Source organism: Apteryx rowi, unplaced genomic scaffold (genome assembly GCF_003343035.1).
Source record: "Apteryx rowi isolate R43461 unplaced genomic scaffold, aptRow1 scaffold_82, whole genome shotgun sequence".
In the NCBI taxonomy this organism is placed as follows: Eukaryota; Metazoa; Chordata; class Aves; order Apterygiformes; family Apterygidae; genus Apteryx; species Apteryx rowi.
Window position 1 is genome coordinate 565,005 of NW_020451116.1, and position 20,066 is coordinate 585,070.

Below are 20,066 nucleotides of genomic sequence, written 5' to 3' on the forward strand. Positions count from 1 at the left end.
ATACAGACATCAGCTGAACAGGCAGTGCTGATTAGAAGACAATTGAGATAGTAAGATGCTAACAGCTATTCAAACAGTAGTAGAGAACATTACGCTGCTACATTTGCTCATTACTTGTCCTCATCCTGTTGGTTAGTCATATTTCCTTCCTACTGCAAAGGCCTGGAAGTACTTGAAAAGGATTAATACTAAATTAATTGCTAGAGCAATTATTAGAGACTAGTACTTTCTAAAACAAGTACAATTTGAGATGCAAACTGTATCATAGAAAGTAATGAACAACAGTGAGGATAGTTCAGACTTGACTTTGTATTAAAAACACACTAAATGAAATTTAGGCAAATCTCCACAAAAGATACATATTTACATGATTAACCTATGAAATTTAGTTTCATGAAGATAGCACAGGATTAGACATTATGGTTCATATAAATTTATACATTAGATTAACTGTTTCACATGGAGCCCACTTCAACAGCTTGAGTGCTCTAGAACTATATGGCACTCCTCTCTCCTGACAGATTGTCACTTATTCTACCCACCAGGTTATTCTACGCTACTGAAAGGACGCCAAGTACCCCCAGTCACGTTGGGTTGATGCTAGGTTAGAAACACAGCGTTCTTATGAACAGAAGAAACTTGTAAAGAATAGCTTTGTGCACTTTTGTGGACTACCAATGTTTCCTGTTCACCAAGTCAAATTATCTCTCACCTCCCAGCTGCTCCTCTATTTATCCTCACTAGAGGATATTCCCCTGCATTCCACCTTTTAGACTAAATTTTCCAGTGCACAAGCTATTCTTAAGCATGCTCCTCATTACTGAGCACTACTGAAGCCAGAGTGCTGATACAGAAACAAATAATCTATTGAGACCTTTGGGGGAGGGCAGATTCTTGACTGAACAAGTATATAGTAACCTTCATATGCTTAGTGGAAGACATTGGGCTACAATGAAATGAAAGGTTTTCCTCAAGACATTGCAAGATGCTTATGTACTTATGAGCCACAATGAATCCCTTGTAATTAAAAAAAAAAGCAGAAGTTCTTACATAAGCTTTTCTGTGAGCTTTATTACTTTAAGCAACCAAAAACACCCACCACTTATTAACAGCTGCAAAATGTTTAAGCATTGAGTACATTTGATCCATGGGAAAAGTGAGCACATGTATTTCCCATATATATTCCATATGTATTTCCATACATATATATGGAAGAGAATACATCAAGATGAATGATGATTATGATGCACACAAACCTTTAAAAACACAAAGGACAAATTAATTGGGTTAAATCAATATGAAATGTACACTGACCTGAGTAAGATCTGGAATGTCACCCTGATCAATTCCAACTTGCTGAGTTTACAAAAAAGGGGGGAAAAAAATTACATTACTACATGCAGTGGCAATGAAAATAAAAACTGTGAGGTCTGAATGTTACATAGAAACTAAGATATTAAAAAGGGATATTTATAACTTTCTGAACTGGTATGAGTTTAGCTAAGAACATGCCTTAGAAATCTAAAATATATTACGCTGCATTTCAAAACAAACTTTTATCCAATCTAACTTTTTCATGTAGAAGAGCTTATTGGAAGCCTTGGAAATATCCACATTGCTTACTGGAACTTCTCCCCTTTGAGCAACTACAGTAAAAGACAGTACTGTAAGAATACTAACATCCACTCCATTCATTTCAGACCACTCATCAAATTCATAGCACTTTAGACAAAGTTTATGCTGACAAATGAAAAGGATGCCTTAGAATCTCACTTCATGTTAATGAACACAAGCAATGTTTAAAACACAAGTCTGTAAAATACTTCTTTTGTATAGTAAACAGATCAATGTTCATGAAGTTACATGATTATGAATATGTATCACTGTACCAGAACAGATGCCTAAAGGATACCTGCTGCACAGACGTAGATTTATTTACCTCTGCTACTTTGAGGAATTCTGACAATCTGGTCATTCTGGCTAGAAATTTTTTGTAAATATCCAAGCCTTCTTTACACTGGTTCTTCTTCATATCAAAATATTTTTCTGAGGATGCAAATTAAAAAAAAAACCCACACTCTTGTAAGTTAACACTTTCCCTGGCAAAAAGCTGGCACACAATTATAAATGTTAATTTGAGACAAGCTTCAGGGAGAGAAGAGACAGTAATAACCCATTCAAGCTCTTTGAGTTTCAAAATGGACATGAATATCTGACACCTTTTGTAATAAATCAGTCAAAAGAAAAATATTGCTTTTCTTATTTCAGTATACTAGAACACGATGCAAAGCTTTATTAAGCACGGATGTGAATCACTTCAACTGTTTAATTAGATATTTGGGGGAATATTTTTAAGAAGTCAGCTTATTAGCAGGCAATGAGGCAAATTATTTTATTGTTGGAAATATTCCTTGTATATAACTACATTTTAGACCCACATCATTATGCTTTGGACACAACATCCAAAAGACATCAGAATAACAACTGAAGTGGTACACAAACTGAACTGACCTGAAGGATGCAGGTGCTATTCCTTTTAACACTTTTTATGGTTTTGCTCTATATACTTGTAGATATTTCACCAAGTCAAAATTAATAGACAGGGAAATAAACAGATCAGAAGACATTTTAATTCAGAAATTTGCTTGAATAGTCTTCATTATAAATCTTTTCTAAGAGCTTACCAAGCTCTTGTTGGGGGCGGGGGGGAACCCACACCCTATGTATCATGTACTGTGCTCATGTAGATTCAGGAACTGGCTAAAAGTAAATTAATAACGATATAAAGAAAGTACAGGAAACCAAAAGTCAATCATGCTGTGACTACACTAAACATACAAAAATAAGTGATGCTCCTGTCTATAACGGGCCAGCGACCATCAGAGTTTAAAGAAACCAAACCAGGTACCTCACTAATACTTTTAGTCCAATTACCAAAGGGTATCCACCGTAAATTCATGGTACTTTTGTTTTATTCTCAGTCACTCTTGTCTCAGTTTCTATTTCAGACTGGTTCATATCACCCCACACGGTTAATAGAAAAAAAAACATGCTTAAGCTATGCTTGTTATCACTGAGACTAACAAGGGCTTAATTTAATGGTAATGAATCTGAGACAATGTATTAGGGAATTAGTCAAACTGTCCACATTTTTTACTTCTCTCAACAGCTTCAACAAAGGTTCAAAAATAAAAAAATTCTCACATACCTAAAAGATTAATAATCCCCTCATTGTATGCTGCAAAAAGTCTAATGGAATCTTTAAAGAGGAGCATAAAGGCAGCATTTATAACACCATTTGTTAGTTCATTTGGATTTGCCTGTGTAGAAAGCAATGAGAAAGTAAATTAGTATTAAATAAAATAACAAAGATCTCGCTTCAAAATAAGAGTATTACCTAACAATGAGCTTAATGTACTTACATCAAAATCAAGGAGTGCATCAAGCTGATTCTGTATGATTGGAAGGGTTTTCAGAAGCTTTTCAGCATTCATGGTTCTCATCACTCCATCTATCCTACAGAGCAGAAAAAAAGGCTTACTGTTTACCAAGAAACTTCAGCATACTAAGTCGTTTCAGCAATGTTACATTATCTGCAGGGTCAGAATCAATACCAAWGCATGACAAGCTCAAGGACAACTGGTATTTTCTCCACATACAAAAAACCCTAAAGAAAGAAGCAGGAATAGTCTTACCCTCTTTTCATTTTGGTGAAGTCAACTGCTACAAGTCTATATGAAAGTGCTTTTTCATTCAAGTATCTGCTATACCGCCTAATGAAGGTAGACATATCATATCCTAAAAATGAAGCATTTGTAAGTTAGACATTTTGAAGATGCATACTTTTAAATCTTCTTCCAGTACTATTCTCTTATTTGTCCATTTCACATCAATTTGCATTAAAAAAAAAAAAACACTTCACAGGCACATTCCAGAATCTTGAGCTTCACTGTTTTCACTTGGAGATGTAGTGCTACAGCTATATTCTTCCCAACTTGCTAAGACTAAGAAAGTATTCATGACAGTTGTAAGAGAAAATGCCTACAGCATAAAAAATATTAGGCAATTACCAAGCAGCTCTTACTATGTGTTCTAGAAATCACACTGGAAATATATTCCTGATAAAATGCTAAAGACTTCACTAATTTAACTGCAATACCTCAAAAACCACATAAAGACCTAAAAATATTTTCCACCACTGGCAAGTAATTGGAAACCCTCTCAGAGATTCGAATGAGTTCTCATTATCTATACAGCACATTCAGTTACTATTCCATGTACCTCAACAGTTCATATGTACTCCTGAAACACTAAAATGCAATGACAAAATAGATCAGCGTGCTAATATTCATCAGGCTTATTCTAGACAGCTTAAGAGTTCACTTTTTTAATTTATAGTCTTGTAAGTGCACAATACATATATTACAGACAAGTTTCCAGCACTCAGCTGGGTAACTCAGCATCTCAATTTCCTTGTTTCTTGCATTTACTAACATTTCTGGTGTCTCATACAATATAAATCATAATACCTTTTTCATATAAAAGTCATTTGTCTCTTAGCATGCAGTGACACAGATACTAACACTGAGCAAAAAAAAAGCAGTAGAGTTGTTTCCTTCAGTGAAGGATCCTTACCCTGCATGGCACTTTTGTCCAGGTAGTTATTAAGATTGAACAATGTGTTTCGGGATGCAAGATACTGGATAAAGCGCTGTTGGTAAAGAAAAAGTTGAGAGTATCATTTTTGTTGTTTTGAGAGTTAAAACATTTAAGCATAGTACAGAAAGCTACATGTAACTGTTTCTAGTAACCTCCATTAATACAAATTGGTTACAAGACAAAAATTAAAAAAACCTGTAATGATGAGTTAAAAATGCAGAATTGGGTATTTAGCAAAAATACAAATTTAATTTAAATAAGATGACTTCACTGCCCATGAATGAAATACTAGTAATCCTAGAGGAAGCTGCTTAGGTTAACCTTGTAGTTTAGAAGAGACAAGCTGGAAAACAGGAAAAAAAAAAAAATACCACCCAAGTTATCCCAGTTCCCAAAGGGCGGCTGCTGCAGAAGATAGAGATAGGCTTAGTTACAAAGTTTAAAGAGTAATTAATAACTATAATGCTTCTAGAACTGTGGTGAATAAAAGCACTAAGGTTGGTGTAGTCAGTCTAGGATTATAATGCACTGAGCTGGTTAAACAACATTTAAGTTTTGACAAATAATAGCTGGCTCAGATGCAGCAAGAGTAAGAGACCACAAATCCAGATAGCAAGGTAATTTTAAAAGTTTCTCTGCCACTTTTCCATACACATTATCTCCCACGATGGCAATTTCTAGACTTTCATGCATCTTTACATATGTTTCAGGCCATAAAATGGCATCATGATCAATATGGCATATGGGGCTTGTTACACCTTTGATCTGAGTCCCTCTGCTGCTATAGCAGGGAAGGCCCCATTCCTTCACTTTTCATGGTGGAATTTCAAGCGTTTGCCAGGTTTGGACTATAGTATGCCGCACAGAACTCATGCTTTTTCAGCCAGCCTCAATATAGGGTCTGCTCTTTGGGAGCTGCAATGAGGGCTTAGCACAGAGATGAAAAAATTCTCTTCTCACACATATGATTTAAACCATAAGCAGTACTTTCACCTTCCCTGAAGTCCCTCTTCCAAGGGGCTCAGATGATTTCCCAACGTGTCATGTTCTACCTTATCAGTAATTTCACACAGGTTTCCAGCATATAGTAAGAGAGTTCTGACAAGTCTACAATTAACAGCTTTACTGCCAACATTTCTGGCATTGCTTTAACTTCTTGCACTGTTTTTCAGGAAGTGTTTTATCTGGTCTTTGTACATCTTATTATTGCATTCAAAGAGACATAGAAGAAAATAAACAGTTGCAAAATGATCTGGAACAGAACAGTGATATTCAGGAGGTGTATACACAGATTTGAAATTTAGCTAGTATTCTGAATCAGATTCTAGTTAGGCTAGGCCCTCCTATCATCCTCCAAATGCCAACCCAAAATGTTAACTAGGCTATCATTTTGAAACACCCTCTGGATGAGCGTTCTTTCATTACGCAGGAGAAGCATAAAGAGATTAGTCTTTCTGAATACCACTCTTTGTTTACATAGTGATGTGCAGAACATTTGCTAAATCTACTTCAAGAGTTTACGTGAAATTTTTTGATGAAACATGTTATAGATTTACAGAAGTATGTTTATTTCAGTGCTTCACCATGGACTGTCAAATAACTCACCTAAAAAAAAAGAAAAGATCCTGATCATCAATGTTTTCAGATTTGTTACAATCACAAGGTAGAACTTGAACAGAGAGGTCAAGAGAAGAACAGTTTACCAAGAAGCAATAATTCTGATCAGTTAAAGGGAACTGTTTACTACTGCAATTGACACTCTACAGAAAGGGGACTATCAACGACTGCTATTGCAATCCAGGGCTTACTGCTAAACAGGTTTTGCATTACACAAAGCAGAGGTATGAAGAGGTTTAACCTCCTTCATCCAAAAATCACAAGAAACAGGTAGTCATGCTGAACAAGATGCCATGAACAAGGCAGAAATTGCTCAAACATCATTCTGACCTTCTGCTGTATTAGAAGTTCAACAACTGATAAGGTTTTTGGGTTTTTTTTTTTCTGTTAAAGAAAAAAGCCTTCCTTTAATATCTTACAAGATGTGTTCCAGCTATGGGAGTAGAGAAGGCATAAAAAAGCTTAAGCTTCAAATGCACCCATTCAAAATTGAGGAGCACTCCTGGTACAGACATAAAATCCAAATCTTTTTTCTACTACAAAATGTTACAAGGGCAAATGGATACTGACTGGTAGCCTATAACTCTAAGCTCCAAATTCTTTTTCTGTGGTTCAGTTGTTGGCTTTTGTTTCTTTCAAACTTCAATGGAGAGATACAAACTGTCTTTGAAGAAGATGTTGAAAGAGACATACTGCTTTACAGTATTCAATTTAACCTTGTTATTCTGAGCATTGAATTTCACTTCTGATTACTCTCTAATTTCAGCCTATTGTCTTTTCTAACTACAATGTAAGCATGTAAATAACATGGGGAAGTGCAACATGGAATACACTATGTTTTATGGACCATTTCATTAAGTCACCAGAAATTTGGAGAAAGGAAGCAACACTAACTTTTCAGAGCAGTTTAAGGGCAGGAAGCAGTACCACTGAGAATCATCATTCCAGTATTACCAGTACCTACAATAAGTACTCAAAAGTTAAGAGAATGGATATACACAAGTTAAGAACTAAACTGCTACTTGATCAAGATAAAGTTTATTTTTTTTAATTACAGGACTGTGCAAGAAAGACTATTTCTAGTACCGTGTGATTACATTTCTAAAACTACACTGAACGTAAGCACTGCTGAAATAATTTAAGTGAACTAAATATAACAGAAAACAGTTTCAGGTGAATGTTAATGACAGAAACATAAGACAACTTAGCCTATTGGACAAGTATTTTCAAGACCAAATATTCTAGTCACCCTATTCCTTCCCTTTCCAATAAATATTCTTATCTGTTAATAGATTGCCTGCACAGTTATGGAGTGCTAACAAGACTTTTGCCGTGCTTTTACTGATAAGCACTAGACTAATGAAGTAAAGCTCATCCGAAGTTTTTCCAAGTCTTTATTCTAGAAAGGCCAGTCTAGCATTCCCTCATAACCCAACCCTGATACCTGCAGCCAAATTGCAAACACTGAAATATTTCAGTATTGAAATAATCAAGCATTATTTCTTCTCTGGTGAAGTACTTTAGAATCAATGGGGGGGGGGGGAGGACTTTGAAAAAAACTGAGATACACATTTCATGCTTCACAGATAGACTGAGACAATTTCTTAAAACATTGTCAGTAAGGCCTTAACAAAACTATGCCTTACCTCATTTCCATACATCATGAGGTGGTGTGTTGTAATTAGAGCTTTGAACACTACAACCCAGCTACTGTTTGCAGTTCTCTCAAAAAGCGTGTCTGCCAACTGTGGAATATTCACATTCATTTCATTTGTGCACTGTATCAGATCTAAATTAAAGAAAAAAGTCAAAGCATTACAATGAGACATATACTCAAAGAGGATAATCATGTTATTTTGTATTTTCACAAGAAGAATTCATACTGGAAGTGTTAGCTCAATTATTTCTTTAACAAAGAACTGAAATTATTTTACATTCTCTGCTTAAATTCACTGCATTTTACTGACAGACAGAGTATGAACTCCAAAGGCATTCCAACGGTTTTACAGAGTCCCAATACCTCAACAGTAAATAACCTGCTCCAGCAGAAACTCTAGCCCCAAATTATAGTCTGAAAGACAGTATAAATATTCTGGGTGTCCAACTGCCTGAAGCCACTCAATCTAACCAAAACTGAAAAGTAGAGAAGAGAGAAAAAGCTGAGACACCTACATCACATGAGATCAACAGGCAGCAAGCATCCTACAACCAGGATCTAAGCCCAAGTACTGACATACATGACAGTAAGTGGGATACTACAAACCTGTGCTAAGCCTCTTTTCTATGAGATTTAAGAGAAAGAATCTGAGTCTACACTGCTTTCCACTTAGCTAAACTGACATAATCACCAACCTAAGTGCTTTGTCGCAGATAATAGCAGGTCTCAAGCTTCTGTGTAAAAACTCTTTGTGTCAAAGACTGATTATAACTCAATAATAAAATATTAACTTGTGAGGCCACAGACAGATCTTGAAGTCTCTGATTCCATATTTATTGGCACAAACCTAGAAGGGGCTCCAGTAGATACATGGGAAAAAAACCTGCCTGAGAACAGTAGTTAAGGCACTTGCTGAGAAGAGAGCAAAGAAGTAAATCCAGAACTATTCTAAACCCCTCAAGACATGCCCTACTATTAGACATTCTCTCTTTGAGCTAAATTTGGCTTAGGTGTGATCAAAGTATACCTTAGGGACTGGGCAAGACTTTTAAAACAAACATCTAGTTTGAAAAGCTTCCTTTGTGGCCTGGTATTTAAGCCAAGTTTCTGAGCAGCCTGTTAACTGCAGAGCAGCATCACTGCTTATGTGTTTTTTTTGTGTAAGTACTCGGAGAAGGGTAGCTGCTTCGGAAGCCGAGCAACAACTGAATACTGAGATGTCAGCACCATCGAAATGATTGGCTCAGCTACCTATTTACCTCATTAGGCATGAGTAGAAGATAGACCACATTATCATAAGCAATTTAAACATAAATTTAGAGATTATGTATTGACAGTTCAGGACAGAATGCCTTACAGAAATACTGCACTTAATATTTATATCTATTCTGGTGCACAGAATACATTATGTATATATCCTAATTATAACTGTTTAATAGGAACGTAATTTAAAAGTACTATGATTAAGGCTCACTAATGTTTACTTTGAATAATTTAATAACCGGAAAAGCTTCAAGAGTAAAGAATTTTAGATAATCTTCTGCCTCAAGAAGATACTTTAAATAGAGTTTAATAATTTACTAATTCACACTGATGCCACAGGTTTCATATGGAGTAAAGAATTTTAGATAATCTTCTGCCTCAAGAAGATACTTTAAATAGAGTTTAATAATTTACTAATTCACACTGATGCCACAGGTTTCATAATATGTAGAAAACATGCAAGTTGGGATGAAAACTTTCATCCTTATTAATACACAGAAATGCTAGATTAACATGTTGTACAAAGTGACAAGCCCTGAAAAGAAGTTTTAAGCAAGCTATACAACAAAAACTTATTGCTAAGTTGTATTAAAATATTTCACTGTACAAAAATAAAGATTCTCAGAAACAAGTCATTTGTCACTCACCACTCACAGCTGTACTGTTGTTAGATGCTGTGTCAAGTTACAGTCTTTAAAAAAGTATTCTAAAATTTCCAGAAGTCCAAACAGTGCATAAAGACTTACTGCTTCATAAAATGAAGCAAGTCCCAGTTCTGGAATTTATATACAGAGAAAATTTGAATTTTAATTCAAAAGCCTCATTTACTGAATGAGAACTTTGTTATGACATTTCTAAGTAATTCTCTCAACACACATTAGGGCAAATAAGTTTTCCTGAATCCAATCAGTTTATAAGCAAGCATTATAAAGACATCACTGATAGAATCAGCTCAGTACTTTCCATATAACTGAAGGCTCTAACAATTCTGTAACATTTCTTTGCTGGTTACAAGTCATAAAGGAGTTCTCAACTTACCAAAAAAAGTCACACAACCACTACACTGAGCAATACCTATAACATTACTGCTATAGAAATTACATTGACCTGTTGAGGCCAAAGACCACACAGATAGCCTATTGAAAGTAATATTTTTGCACATTCAATATCCTTTTCCTCCACATGACCACTCAGCAAGTCAAATCTTTACTAGATATTCAACATTAAGAGTGCTTTTAATAATAAATGAAATTGGGAGGGATTCAGATTAAATTGGGAGATTCAGATTAAAAACAACCAATCTTCTGCTTTAAAAGAGTAAAACAGTAGCCARACTAATTAAACTCATATTTTGCTAGGACATCTTATGGAAAGAGTTCAGTCTTCTCACGCTCCCTCAGCTAAGGTCTACCAGCAGACATTCCAGTCAACACTAAAAGGATGCTGAACACCTGGGAGATGTCTGACACCGATATAAAATGTGTTCTTACAGCATTGCTCTGCCATGATCATTTGTGATAGAAACCCTACTGTTAGCAACTATATCAAATGTAACTAATCACCTCTCTAAGCCCTACCTCAATTAAAAACCAAACAAAAAAACACACACACACAGTTTGGGCTCATCCTGCCTTCATAATGGTTTATTACTACAAAAAAGTCATTCAGATGTCAGTCTTCAAAACTGCTAACTGCCCCCTGCTCTGGCACTCAAGACTAAAAGATGCCTTCTGCCACATGACAATGACAAAGTAGAGGATGACAGAACCGGTGCCTTTGAGAAATTCATATGTTATCCTTATTCCTGAAGTGTGGTTCCATGCAACTGATGAGTGCAGTTCCAGCAGTTCTGTAACACTGCTAGCAAGGTTTTCCAGGATGAGCTTCCTACTTGTGTAAGATTGGAGCCTGGCCATCTTAGCAGGTATGAAAAAGGTAATATTTCACTTACACAGGGCTGCTCAGAGCCCAGTTCAAGCTCTGCTTGAGGTTAGAGGACCTCAGTGAGGTACAAGTTCCGCACACTTTAGACAATCAAGACACACACTGGCTCCTCTGAGGTCAACTTGTATTGAGGGCGCTTATCAGTTAACACCACCGCGGTCTGTGGTTCCAGACCCTCCCTGAATGCACAAGCACAAGTCACAGCCAATACCACGGAACATCTGCTCAGGGAAAAAAATGGCCCTGAAATACTAATTTAACAAAAAACACTAGAGGAAAAAAAAAATCCCAGTGCATTTTATAGGCTAAAACTTATCTTTCATAAAAGTGCATTGTAAAAATCTAAAGAGACTCTTTAATAAGGCTACTCAAAGAAAATTTTTAGTCGTAGTAATAGTGCTATTTAAAGCTAGCATTATATTGGAATTATAGTATTCAAGATATGTAACAAAAAACCCCACAACTATCATCTCACTAGTATGATTCTTTTAAATCTACAACAGGAATATCTACATAGAAACAGCAGCACGGATTTGTAAAAGCTGGAAGTAGAAGAGGAAAAGACTATTACCACCATGTATCTGGAAGTATAACTGAACACATACGCACCAAGAGACTGACAGCTCAGCAGCTATAGTATGGATTAGCTTGAAAAAGATATTGACAGCAAAGAATGGAATGAAATGCATAGGGCAAGTGATGCTTATTTTCTTATCACAGTACTTCTGTAAACACTTCAGAACTCAAAGCACTTTGCCAACTACCTAGAAGAATCATTTCAACTGCGAGTGAAACTGTGCTATTTCTAGAATGGAATTCGGAAACTTGTTAACACTACGCAGCAAAATCAAACAGCTTTAAGTCAGAGGAGTACTGCAGAGGAATTCAAGCAGCCTGGCAGAGCTGTGGAAATCTCGCTGCCTAGAAGAGTACTCAGAACTTCTCTTCCACAGCTCCTCTGAAGCACTGGCATATCAGCTATGAAGCCAGACAGCTCTCCAGAGAAGAGCATGCATAAATCCAGATATTAAAATAAATAAATAAAATCAGTTTTGGGGGAATTTCTCAGCCAATCACTAACAAAACTGACACACTTTTCAACTTTTAAATATCAGGAGTTACCGCTTTCTTGGTTCATGAATACATCTTTTAAGAGAACTGCAAATATATCAGTTAAGACAACCATAATTGTTTAGTATTTCTGTATTTCTTCCATTTTGTCACAGAACAAACTGCTGTAAGACAGGTAGATGAAAGAATTCTAAGAGTGGTTAGCAGTCTACAGAAAATGACATTTTCTTACTTGGAAGTTGTACTGCAAACTCAAGTAAAAGAAAAACCATATACACAAATTTTCTGAATGCAGCGTAAGGAACATAGCAATTCTTGCTGGAGGCTTAATTAAGAGATAGTACCTGACTGATAAAAATATTATGTCCATATGCTCTTATACTGCAGATCTGACAGCAATCTTTTAATTTATATAAGAGCTAAATCTGTACCGTCTTAGAGTTATATTTACTAGAAGTGAGATAATTCAGCTATCCTATTCTACTCTCTCCCTACTAAACAAGGATACAAGACGGCCCATAAAGCTTTTTTAAAAGCTTTAAGTAATTGCTAAATAAAAGAACACTTACAGATTCCAACAACATTAATTCTAATCTTTTTCTTGGTTTGAGCCAAATCTTCTCAATTACTGTACTGAAAAGCTTCACGGTTTAATAAAGAGCTTCAAATTAAGGAGAACTGCCTTACTGCCCCTGGATGAGTCTAAGAGCATTTGTTCGTGCTGTTTCCCAACTTGCCTATCTCTAAAAACCACACTGCATCAGAATGCACCAGACAGTCATGAGCTCTAGCTGCCAAGAGTACAAATGGGCAGACATACAAGAACGTCCCAAAAATGTGACAGTCAATTTGACATTACTGGCAAAAATTTAAATCCACAATAACTTGGCAGAGAACTGAACTTTCACCCACACAAAGAATGAAGCCTGATTTTGTTACATAACACAACTTTACAGTACTTTAATTACCACTTTTGACAGGACTTCCAAAGCCTGTATATGCATAGTAGTTTTAAGTTTTAATGAACAATGTTAACTACTTTCCCTCCCATTCACTTTTTAACTGGACTGTATACAAATTAAACAGGAGTTGCTTGCTCTTCTTTATTACTGTATTCATTTAGAAGTTCAGAATAAAATTAGTTTTGATTTGCTAAATTTTGGTCTACACATAAGTCTAGCTGCCAGTTACCAGCTTTGCCACAGCTTTAATTTGTTCTTTTTTTATTATAGCTTTGCAGCAGTAAGCCAAGAATATGAATATCTCTATATATATCTCTCTCTCACCAAAAGAAGCATCTAGCCCCATTCTACTGCAAACCAAAATTAGGAGGCAGAAGGGAAGTGAGAGAAGAGGAGCACTTCAGGTGCTCCACTAAGGAAAAAAGAACCATCACTGTATAACATTTTATTTTATCCTAGAATATTACAAAATATTACAGAAATAGATTCATTGATTTATTTAGGACACTGACCTACTTAAAAAAAAGTATTCCTATTCACATTACTTAAGTTTTGTGGGGTTTATTTGCTCTTTAAGAAAGTGTGACCATATGATCCAGAAGTTAGTAGTCAGACAAACTCCTGGACTCTGGAATACCAGTTCACACAGTGCACATGTAATGCCTTCCCCCTTAATACCCATATTGTAATTTTAAGTTTTCCTTAAAACTAAGAAAATATGGCAAAGAGGGGATTTTAGAAATTAATCTGAACTGAGTGCACTGACTGAAATTCYCCTATGTTCCCTGAGGCAACTGTAGCAACTCTCAAAAAAATGTTCTTGGTCAAGTTTTTTGTTGAGCAGAAATCACAAGTAATACCAGATGCTGCAGCACTTTTAATGATACACACATGTGGGGACCAAGGTGCAACTTGCAGGATTAGATCCAAGCTATTTTAATTTGTATTTTACTTAATTTAGAAAGCATTTTCACTGTATCTTTGAAAATATACTGTGTTATTGTTTCAGAGATTACAGTGTTTAAACTAGTATCATACCTGCTTACATTTAATACAGTCAAGTCTTGTGTGTAGGTGTACAAGTAAAAAAATTAGTAAGTGCCACACAAAGGCTTCAATCTAGCTATTTCAGCAGATGTTTGAAAAGATGCCTGAATATGCTTGATGAACATTTTCTAGTGTTCATTGGGATTTTTTTTAAGTCCTTTACAGAGATATTTGTAGTACCACATTTCACACCCCTTTTTCTCCCACCTCATCAAAATGTTGCTCCATTTCAGTTAAGCAGTTAGAATAACATAACATGCTTTTTATTCATCTTGGACAAGTCAGAGAAAGTGAATTATACCAAAACACAGAACTCATTCAGCACAGGAGGTCCTTCAGGAGACTGACAGCTCTAAACAGAGGTTTATATCAAGAGATATCCAAAGGAATTTAACAGCCACAACCCAATCTCCATTTATGTTACTCTCAAATTACACTGAGAGTTTTTCCAGTTTTCCATTTTCTTATTTTGTAAGGTTATATTAGGTGACACTACTTTAAGAGTAATTTTCAAACAGTACACTACTTCTTGTAAGCTTCAGAAACTTCTAAGCTATTGAGCAAGCTATCACCACATTCTGGCTTCCTGTTATGTTGCCATTTCTGGACTTCAGGGTTACCTCATTAAGTTGTTCTACCACAGGCAGAAAACAACACAAAATAAACTAACAGTGCAATGAAAGAAGCATCTTAAAGGAAAAAGAACAATCAAGGGTAAGTTACCCAATCTTAAGGCTTTTAATATCAATACAGTAGCTACAGTATTTACCACTGTAGCTGGCTTCCAGTCATTTGGATCAATAGCAAATGAAATATATACTTGTTTGTTTTTAATTTTTAACTATTTGATCCATCTCAAAGACTCTCATACAAGATGTCCCTATTAAGAGATGAGTGYCATAGCATCAGAGCACCAAACTATCCTCAGACAACTTAATACAGTGTGCCTGTTCTGAGAAATTAAAACAGCAGCCTCTTAGTACCACCAACTTGAAAGAGTCCCGTGCAGCTACTAGCCTGCTCCCTCAACTTTGAAGAAACCAACATACAGTTTCATGCTTTACTTCCTGCCTATCCCTAACCAAAACACACAATCTTCACTTTTAATAGACAGTGACAGGGTATACCACACAACATGCAAGTTCTGAAGCATTTAATGCACTTTTGAGCAGTCGAATGATACCAACAGTAACTTCAGCTGCTAGCCAGTTATTAAAAATTGAAACAAAGCAACAGTACTGACACTAGGTAGATTTGGGGATAGCCATCTATATTCCTTGACATACAGAAAAGAGTTTTAACATATTAACTGTTTAAATACACTGGCAGCAACCTACTCCCATTTTGGAGAGATGTGTTGATCTGCTTCTCCCCTTCCTTCACCTCACCTCCAGCGTTTTATCCAAGGTGTAAGATAGAAAGCCATGATATTTGGGGAAATGTCAGAAGTGCACGAACGGCTGGACTCCGCCAGACGGACAGAGGAGCGCTCAAAACGAAACCTCTCGCTCACAACAATAAAACCACAGCACTTAATCCACCTTTGCCCCAGATGCAGGATTAATAAGCGCTACTATATCTAGAGCGCAYTGTTAAGAAACACTTATCGGGAAGAGGAGTTCACAAGGTTGGAAAATGCTTCTGTACTWCTCCCCCCCCCACCCAAGGCTGGACGGGGCGTTACACAGCTCCCGCTCCCACGTGCGGGAGGCTCCCGGCAAACTCGGGAGCCGGTGCCGGCTCCGGCCACCCCGGGCCGCGCCGCGCCGGCCGCCCCTCGCCGCCCCCGCCCCGGCCCCGACTCACAGTCCAGGTGCTTCTTCTTGGGCCCCATGACCTCGTGGGTCGTGGCCTTGCAGACGGTTTTCGAGACAGCCGAGCCGGTCACGCTGTGCTGCGCCGCCGTGATGCGGTCGGTGAGGCTTTGGCCGGACATGGTGGACGCTGGCGGCGCTGGCAGCGAGCGCGGCTCCGCTGCCTCCTCGGGGGCCGGGACTGGACGGGACGGGACGGGAGGACTAGCCGGGGATGGAGCTGGCGCGGCTCCCTCACCCCGCCGTGCCGCAGGCGGCCCCCGCTCCGCCCTCAGGGACGGACCTGTCACCCGAGCAGGGACCCCTCCTCCCCCTCGCGCCTTCCGCTCGCCCGGGGACAGGGGACACACGCTGGGCGCCGCAGGAAAATGGCGGCGGCACAGCTCCTCCTCGGATCTTTCCGGGCCGCCCGCATCACGTGACCGGCGCCCCGCCCCACGTGACTCGCGCCGCCCCGCCGCGCCTTACGGGACGCTCCTCCCCCCTTGGCGCCACGAGCCGGAGTGGCGGGGAAGGGGGTGCGGTCACGTGGTGCGGCGCGCGCCCCCCTGCGCGGGTGGTGGGGGCTGTTGAGGGGCGGCGTTGGCGCTGACCGTTGGCCCTGACCGTTGGCCCTTGGGTGCGGCGGGCTCGTGCCGGCCTCGCCCTCGACGGCGAGGGGGTCTGAGGGGGAGGTCGATGGGTGAAGACAGGCACGCATCCCAACGCTGGGTGATGTGTGTGGGCAACCCTATTCTTTCCCATTAAAAACATAGATTTGGTCAGTGGGAATATCCATGGGTTCATGTGGGTTTCTGCAGGGTGGAGTAAAGTAGTAAAAAGCTCTGTGAAAGTTCATGAAAGAAATGAGAGGTTTCCATCCCAAAGGAAGTTTTTGTATTTCTCAACTTGGAAAGTTTTGTGGCAACTCCTTTAGTGCCACCTTAGACAATGAAAATGTAAAGAAAGAAATCTGTGCAAAGGCTGTGAGGAGTTTCGGGCTGTGTGGTTGCTGTGATCATGCCTCTCCTCAGTGTTTACTTTTTATTTGAAAGCTTACCAAAAATTTTTCAAACGTGCATCAGGGCAAGCATAAATTTTTGTTTTTTTCCATCCAAGTCCGTTCACGAACAGCCTCCCACCATTTTCCTATTCAGCTACTCAGCAAATGCTTCTCAGGGCTCTTGCATTTGGTTTGTGGCTCTGTTCTTGACTTGTTGGGATTTCGAACAAGTTACTTAATGTTTTTGTTTGTAAAAGATAACTGCTACTTAACATGCCTTCTGTAGGCCTGGTATCTGTATGACCCAGATACAGCGGTTGACAGTGAGGTTGAGTAGTTACCTCCTACTGCGCATTGCTAAAGTGCAGCCACAGCCACCTAACTATCTACAACTTTCATTACTTGTTACGACAAGGCACTGCTACTCTTTTTCCCAAACAGCAGTGAATAGCGCAGCAAAACCAAAGGATTCCAGCAGACAAATGTTCTTCCTCTCCCAGAAGTGCCCCGATGAGGTTCCTCATGGAACCGTCCCTCATCCATGAAACCACTGAAATATTTATTAGGCAACTTAAACAGAATCAGTATACAGATGATACCCAGCTCCGTTTCTTTGACAGGGTATATAAGTAGGATTATGTCTTTATAACGCATAATGAAAATCGGTGTCAGACAAAGGATGTCTGGGTGAAGCTGAACCCAAGCAATGCTATTGCTGTGTATGTAGAAGGAAGGCTGCACTTGTAGAACTTGCTGCCTCCGTAATGCCAGGCTTTTTGAAGATACTGTCATGTTTGTATTTTTTGGCTCCTTCTGAACTGTGTCTGGATTCCCAAATATCCATACTGGGGAGATAAATCACTATTGTATGCAAGATACACACTTGAGAAGGCTGTTGTATCAGACAGCTTTAAAGTAAAGTTTTGCACTATGAAAACACCGAGAGACTGCTAAAGGCTATTGGTATAGCAACACATTTAACTGTGAATAAGTCATCATCTCTTTGTATTGTTTCCAAATTATACAATAAATCAGAGGTTAAAATAATTTTAAAACTGATAGTAGTTTTAGTGCTGACTTCAACTAGCATCAGGATTTCAACACCCCACTTCAAGGACTCTTGCTTGCTTTTTGGAAAAGTTCCACGGAATTGGTCAAAGTAATTTAGAATCCACCTCTTCATCTCTGATTATGTCCATTGCTTTCTCCTGCAACAGTGAAACTATCCAAACAGAGGAAGCTTGTGACTGTAGGAGTTCTTGAGAGCAGATTTAGACAATATATCTCATTCGTTAGGGGAAAGAAGTGACCTAGGTCTTAGAGGTCCAAAGCCAAAAATGAATTTAGCCTGAGTTTTTCTCTTTCGCTCTTCATATGCACAGAAACCTCACAGTGTAACCCTACTCAGTTAAAAATTTTACCCATTATTTTTGTTCATAAGCAGAAATGGGACAGAGAAATCATGGGAGAACTTTTTGTAATTGTTTGCTGCTTTTTAATTGCTTGGGAGGCACTTGATACCATTATGATGAGGAGCTTGAAGCATTTTGATAGATAATATCTGAGTGCCTCCCAAAGATTTGGAAATTGAAATCAAAATATTAATCTCTTTTCCTTTTCCACCTGAAGAAAACAAGTTTGATTAGTTTATAACTCGTTTGTTTTTGTTTGTGTGTCTGGGTGTGCTTGAGAATGAAAGGAGAAAGGAGTACATATTTGAAGAGAAACTAATGCTGATATGAGTCCTATATTTGGCTAAGTGGCAAATCTAAACAACATTCTTTTCTCTTGTGAAGATTTCTTTCAGAGTCTGGATCCACCTCCTCCGAAAATGCCAAATCTACATTCACAAGCTCTCCAAAGTGTCAGTGTTTCTTTGGCATCTTAGCTGTCCTGGAGGGACAGGCAAGCTGACAGGGCTGTTTCTCCCTGTGTGTACCGTACAGTGCTGAAAGCCTTGCCTCAACTCGACCTTGCTAAGTTATTATGTGTACCGCTTTCCTGCAACATTGTCATTTCTATGCTGTGTGGTGTCTGCCAGGCTGTAATGCCCAGAATCCAGCTATGTGCTTTGGTTCCCACAGTGCTTCTGGCATTCGTGCCTTCCTTCATGCTTCATACTATTGCAAACACTCAGCAAACTATTAGGAAAGCTATGGTTTCAGGGGCATTATTAATTGGGTCTAGCTTCAGATTTAAAACAGGTGTTGTGGCTGAATGTCAGATCTGTGAGAAATCAGCCGTTCTGGGGCGCACAACTGGTGAGGCATGGAACGGAGCACATGGTAATGAACTGTAGCAGACTCATTACCAAGGCTTCTGAGATATATCTGGAAACAACAAAAAAGACAGTAGCCATGAACTGGGACATGTACAGCGCTGAGGGAGAAAAATGTCAAAGAGGCAAAAAATTTGAAGAAATAAGGCTGGGCCAGTGGGACAGGGAAGGAATTGCTGAGAGAGATGGTAGGAGGTGCAGTGATGGGGCAAGGAGGCAAGGAGGAAGAAAACCAGAGGCAGTGAAACCATCTGAATAAGATCAGGAAACAATGCTGTAAAAATGATTTGGAAACATGCTATAGTCAAATCATTGTCTGTGACCCATTTCAACAACAACCATCAATTCACTTGCTCTTAATGGTTTTATATATATATATATAAAAAATATATATGGATAATATAATATAATGGATAATATTTTGCCCACATTTCAAGGAAAGGTGAATTTGCTGTTAGTCCCAGGGGTTCTGCATCTGTTTGAGTCAGAGAGAAAAGATACAGGAGAAAAGATACAAGAAAGGATAGACTGTTGGAAACAGATAGCAAAATATTTGCTCTTTGGCTTCCCAAATGTAGCCAGGTACGGGCATGACATATGCGTGTATCCATGGCTTCTTAGGACTATATGGTTCAGTTACAACGCACCTCAGAACAACGTAGAACTCCAAGACAGGAGCACAGCTAGAACACAGACCACTCTCTGGTTGTATAGGGCCTTCTGTAATGGAGGTGGGTTATTAATATTACAATCTAAGGCTATTGATGCACTT

General features: G+C 38.5%; 1 protein-coding gene across 6 annotated transcripts in view; it reads right to left on the reverse strand.

Annotated features, from left to right (window-relative positions):
- The window catches only part of LOC112977294 (phosphatidylinositol-binding clathrin assembly protein-like), a 33,612-nt gene extending 17,280 nt beyond the window's left edge, over positions 1-16,332 (reverse strand). For 4 of the 6 annotated variants that reach the window (XM_026089490.1, XM_026089487.1, XM_026089486.1 and 1 more), the window contains exons 1-8: positions 16,027-16,156; positions 7,923-8,065; positions 4,636-4,711; positions 3,696-3,798; positions 3,423-3,516; positions 3,209-3,320; positions 1,940-2,046; positions 1,315-1,356 (exon numbers count right to left, since the gene is read on the reverse strand). In XM_026089490.1, the coding sequence (XP_025945275.1) occupies positions 1,315-1,356; positions 1,940-2,046; positions 3,209-3,320; positions 3,423-3,516; positions 3,696-3,798; positions 4,636-4,711; positions 7,923-8,065; positions 16,027-16,156 (807 nt within the window). Of the gene's footprint in view, positions 1-1,314; positions 1,357-1,939; positions 2,047-3,208; positions 3,321-3,422; positions 3,517-3,695; positions 3,799-4,635; positions 4,712-7,922; positions 8,066-16,026 lie in introns of all 6 variants that reach the window. The other 2 variants (XM_026089491.1, XM_026089489.1) reach the window with 2 other exon arrangements.
- Positions 16,333-20,066: the final 3,734 nt, after the last annotated feature.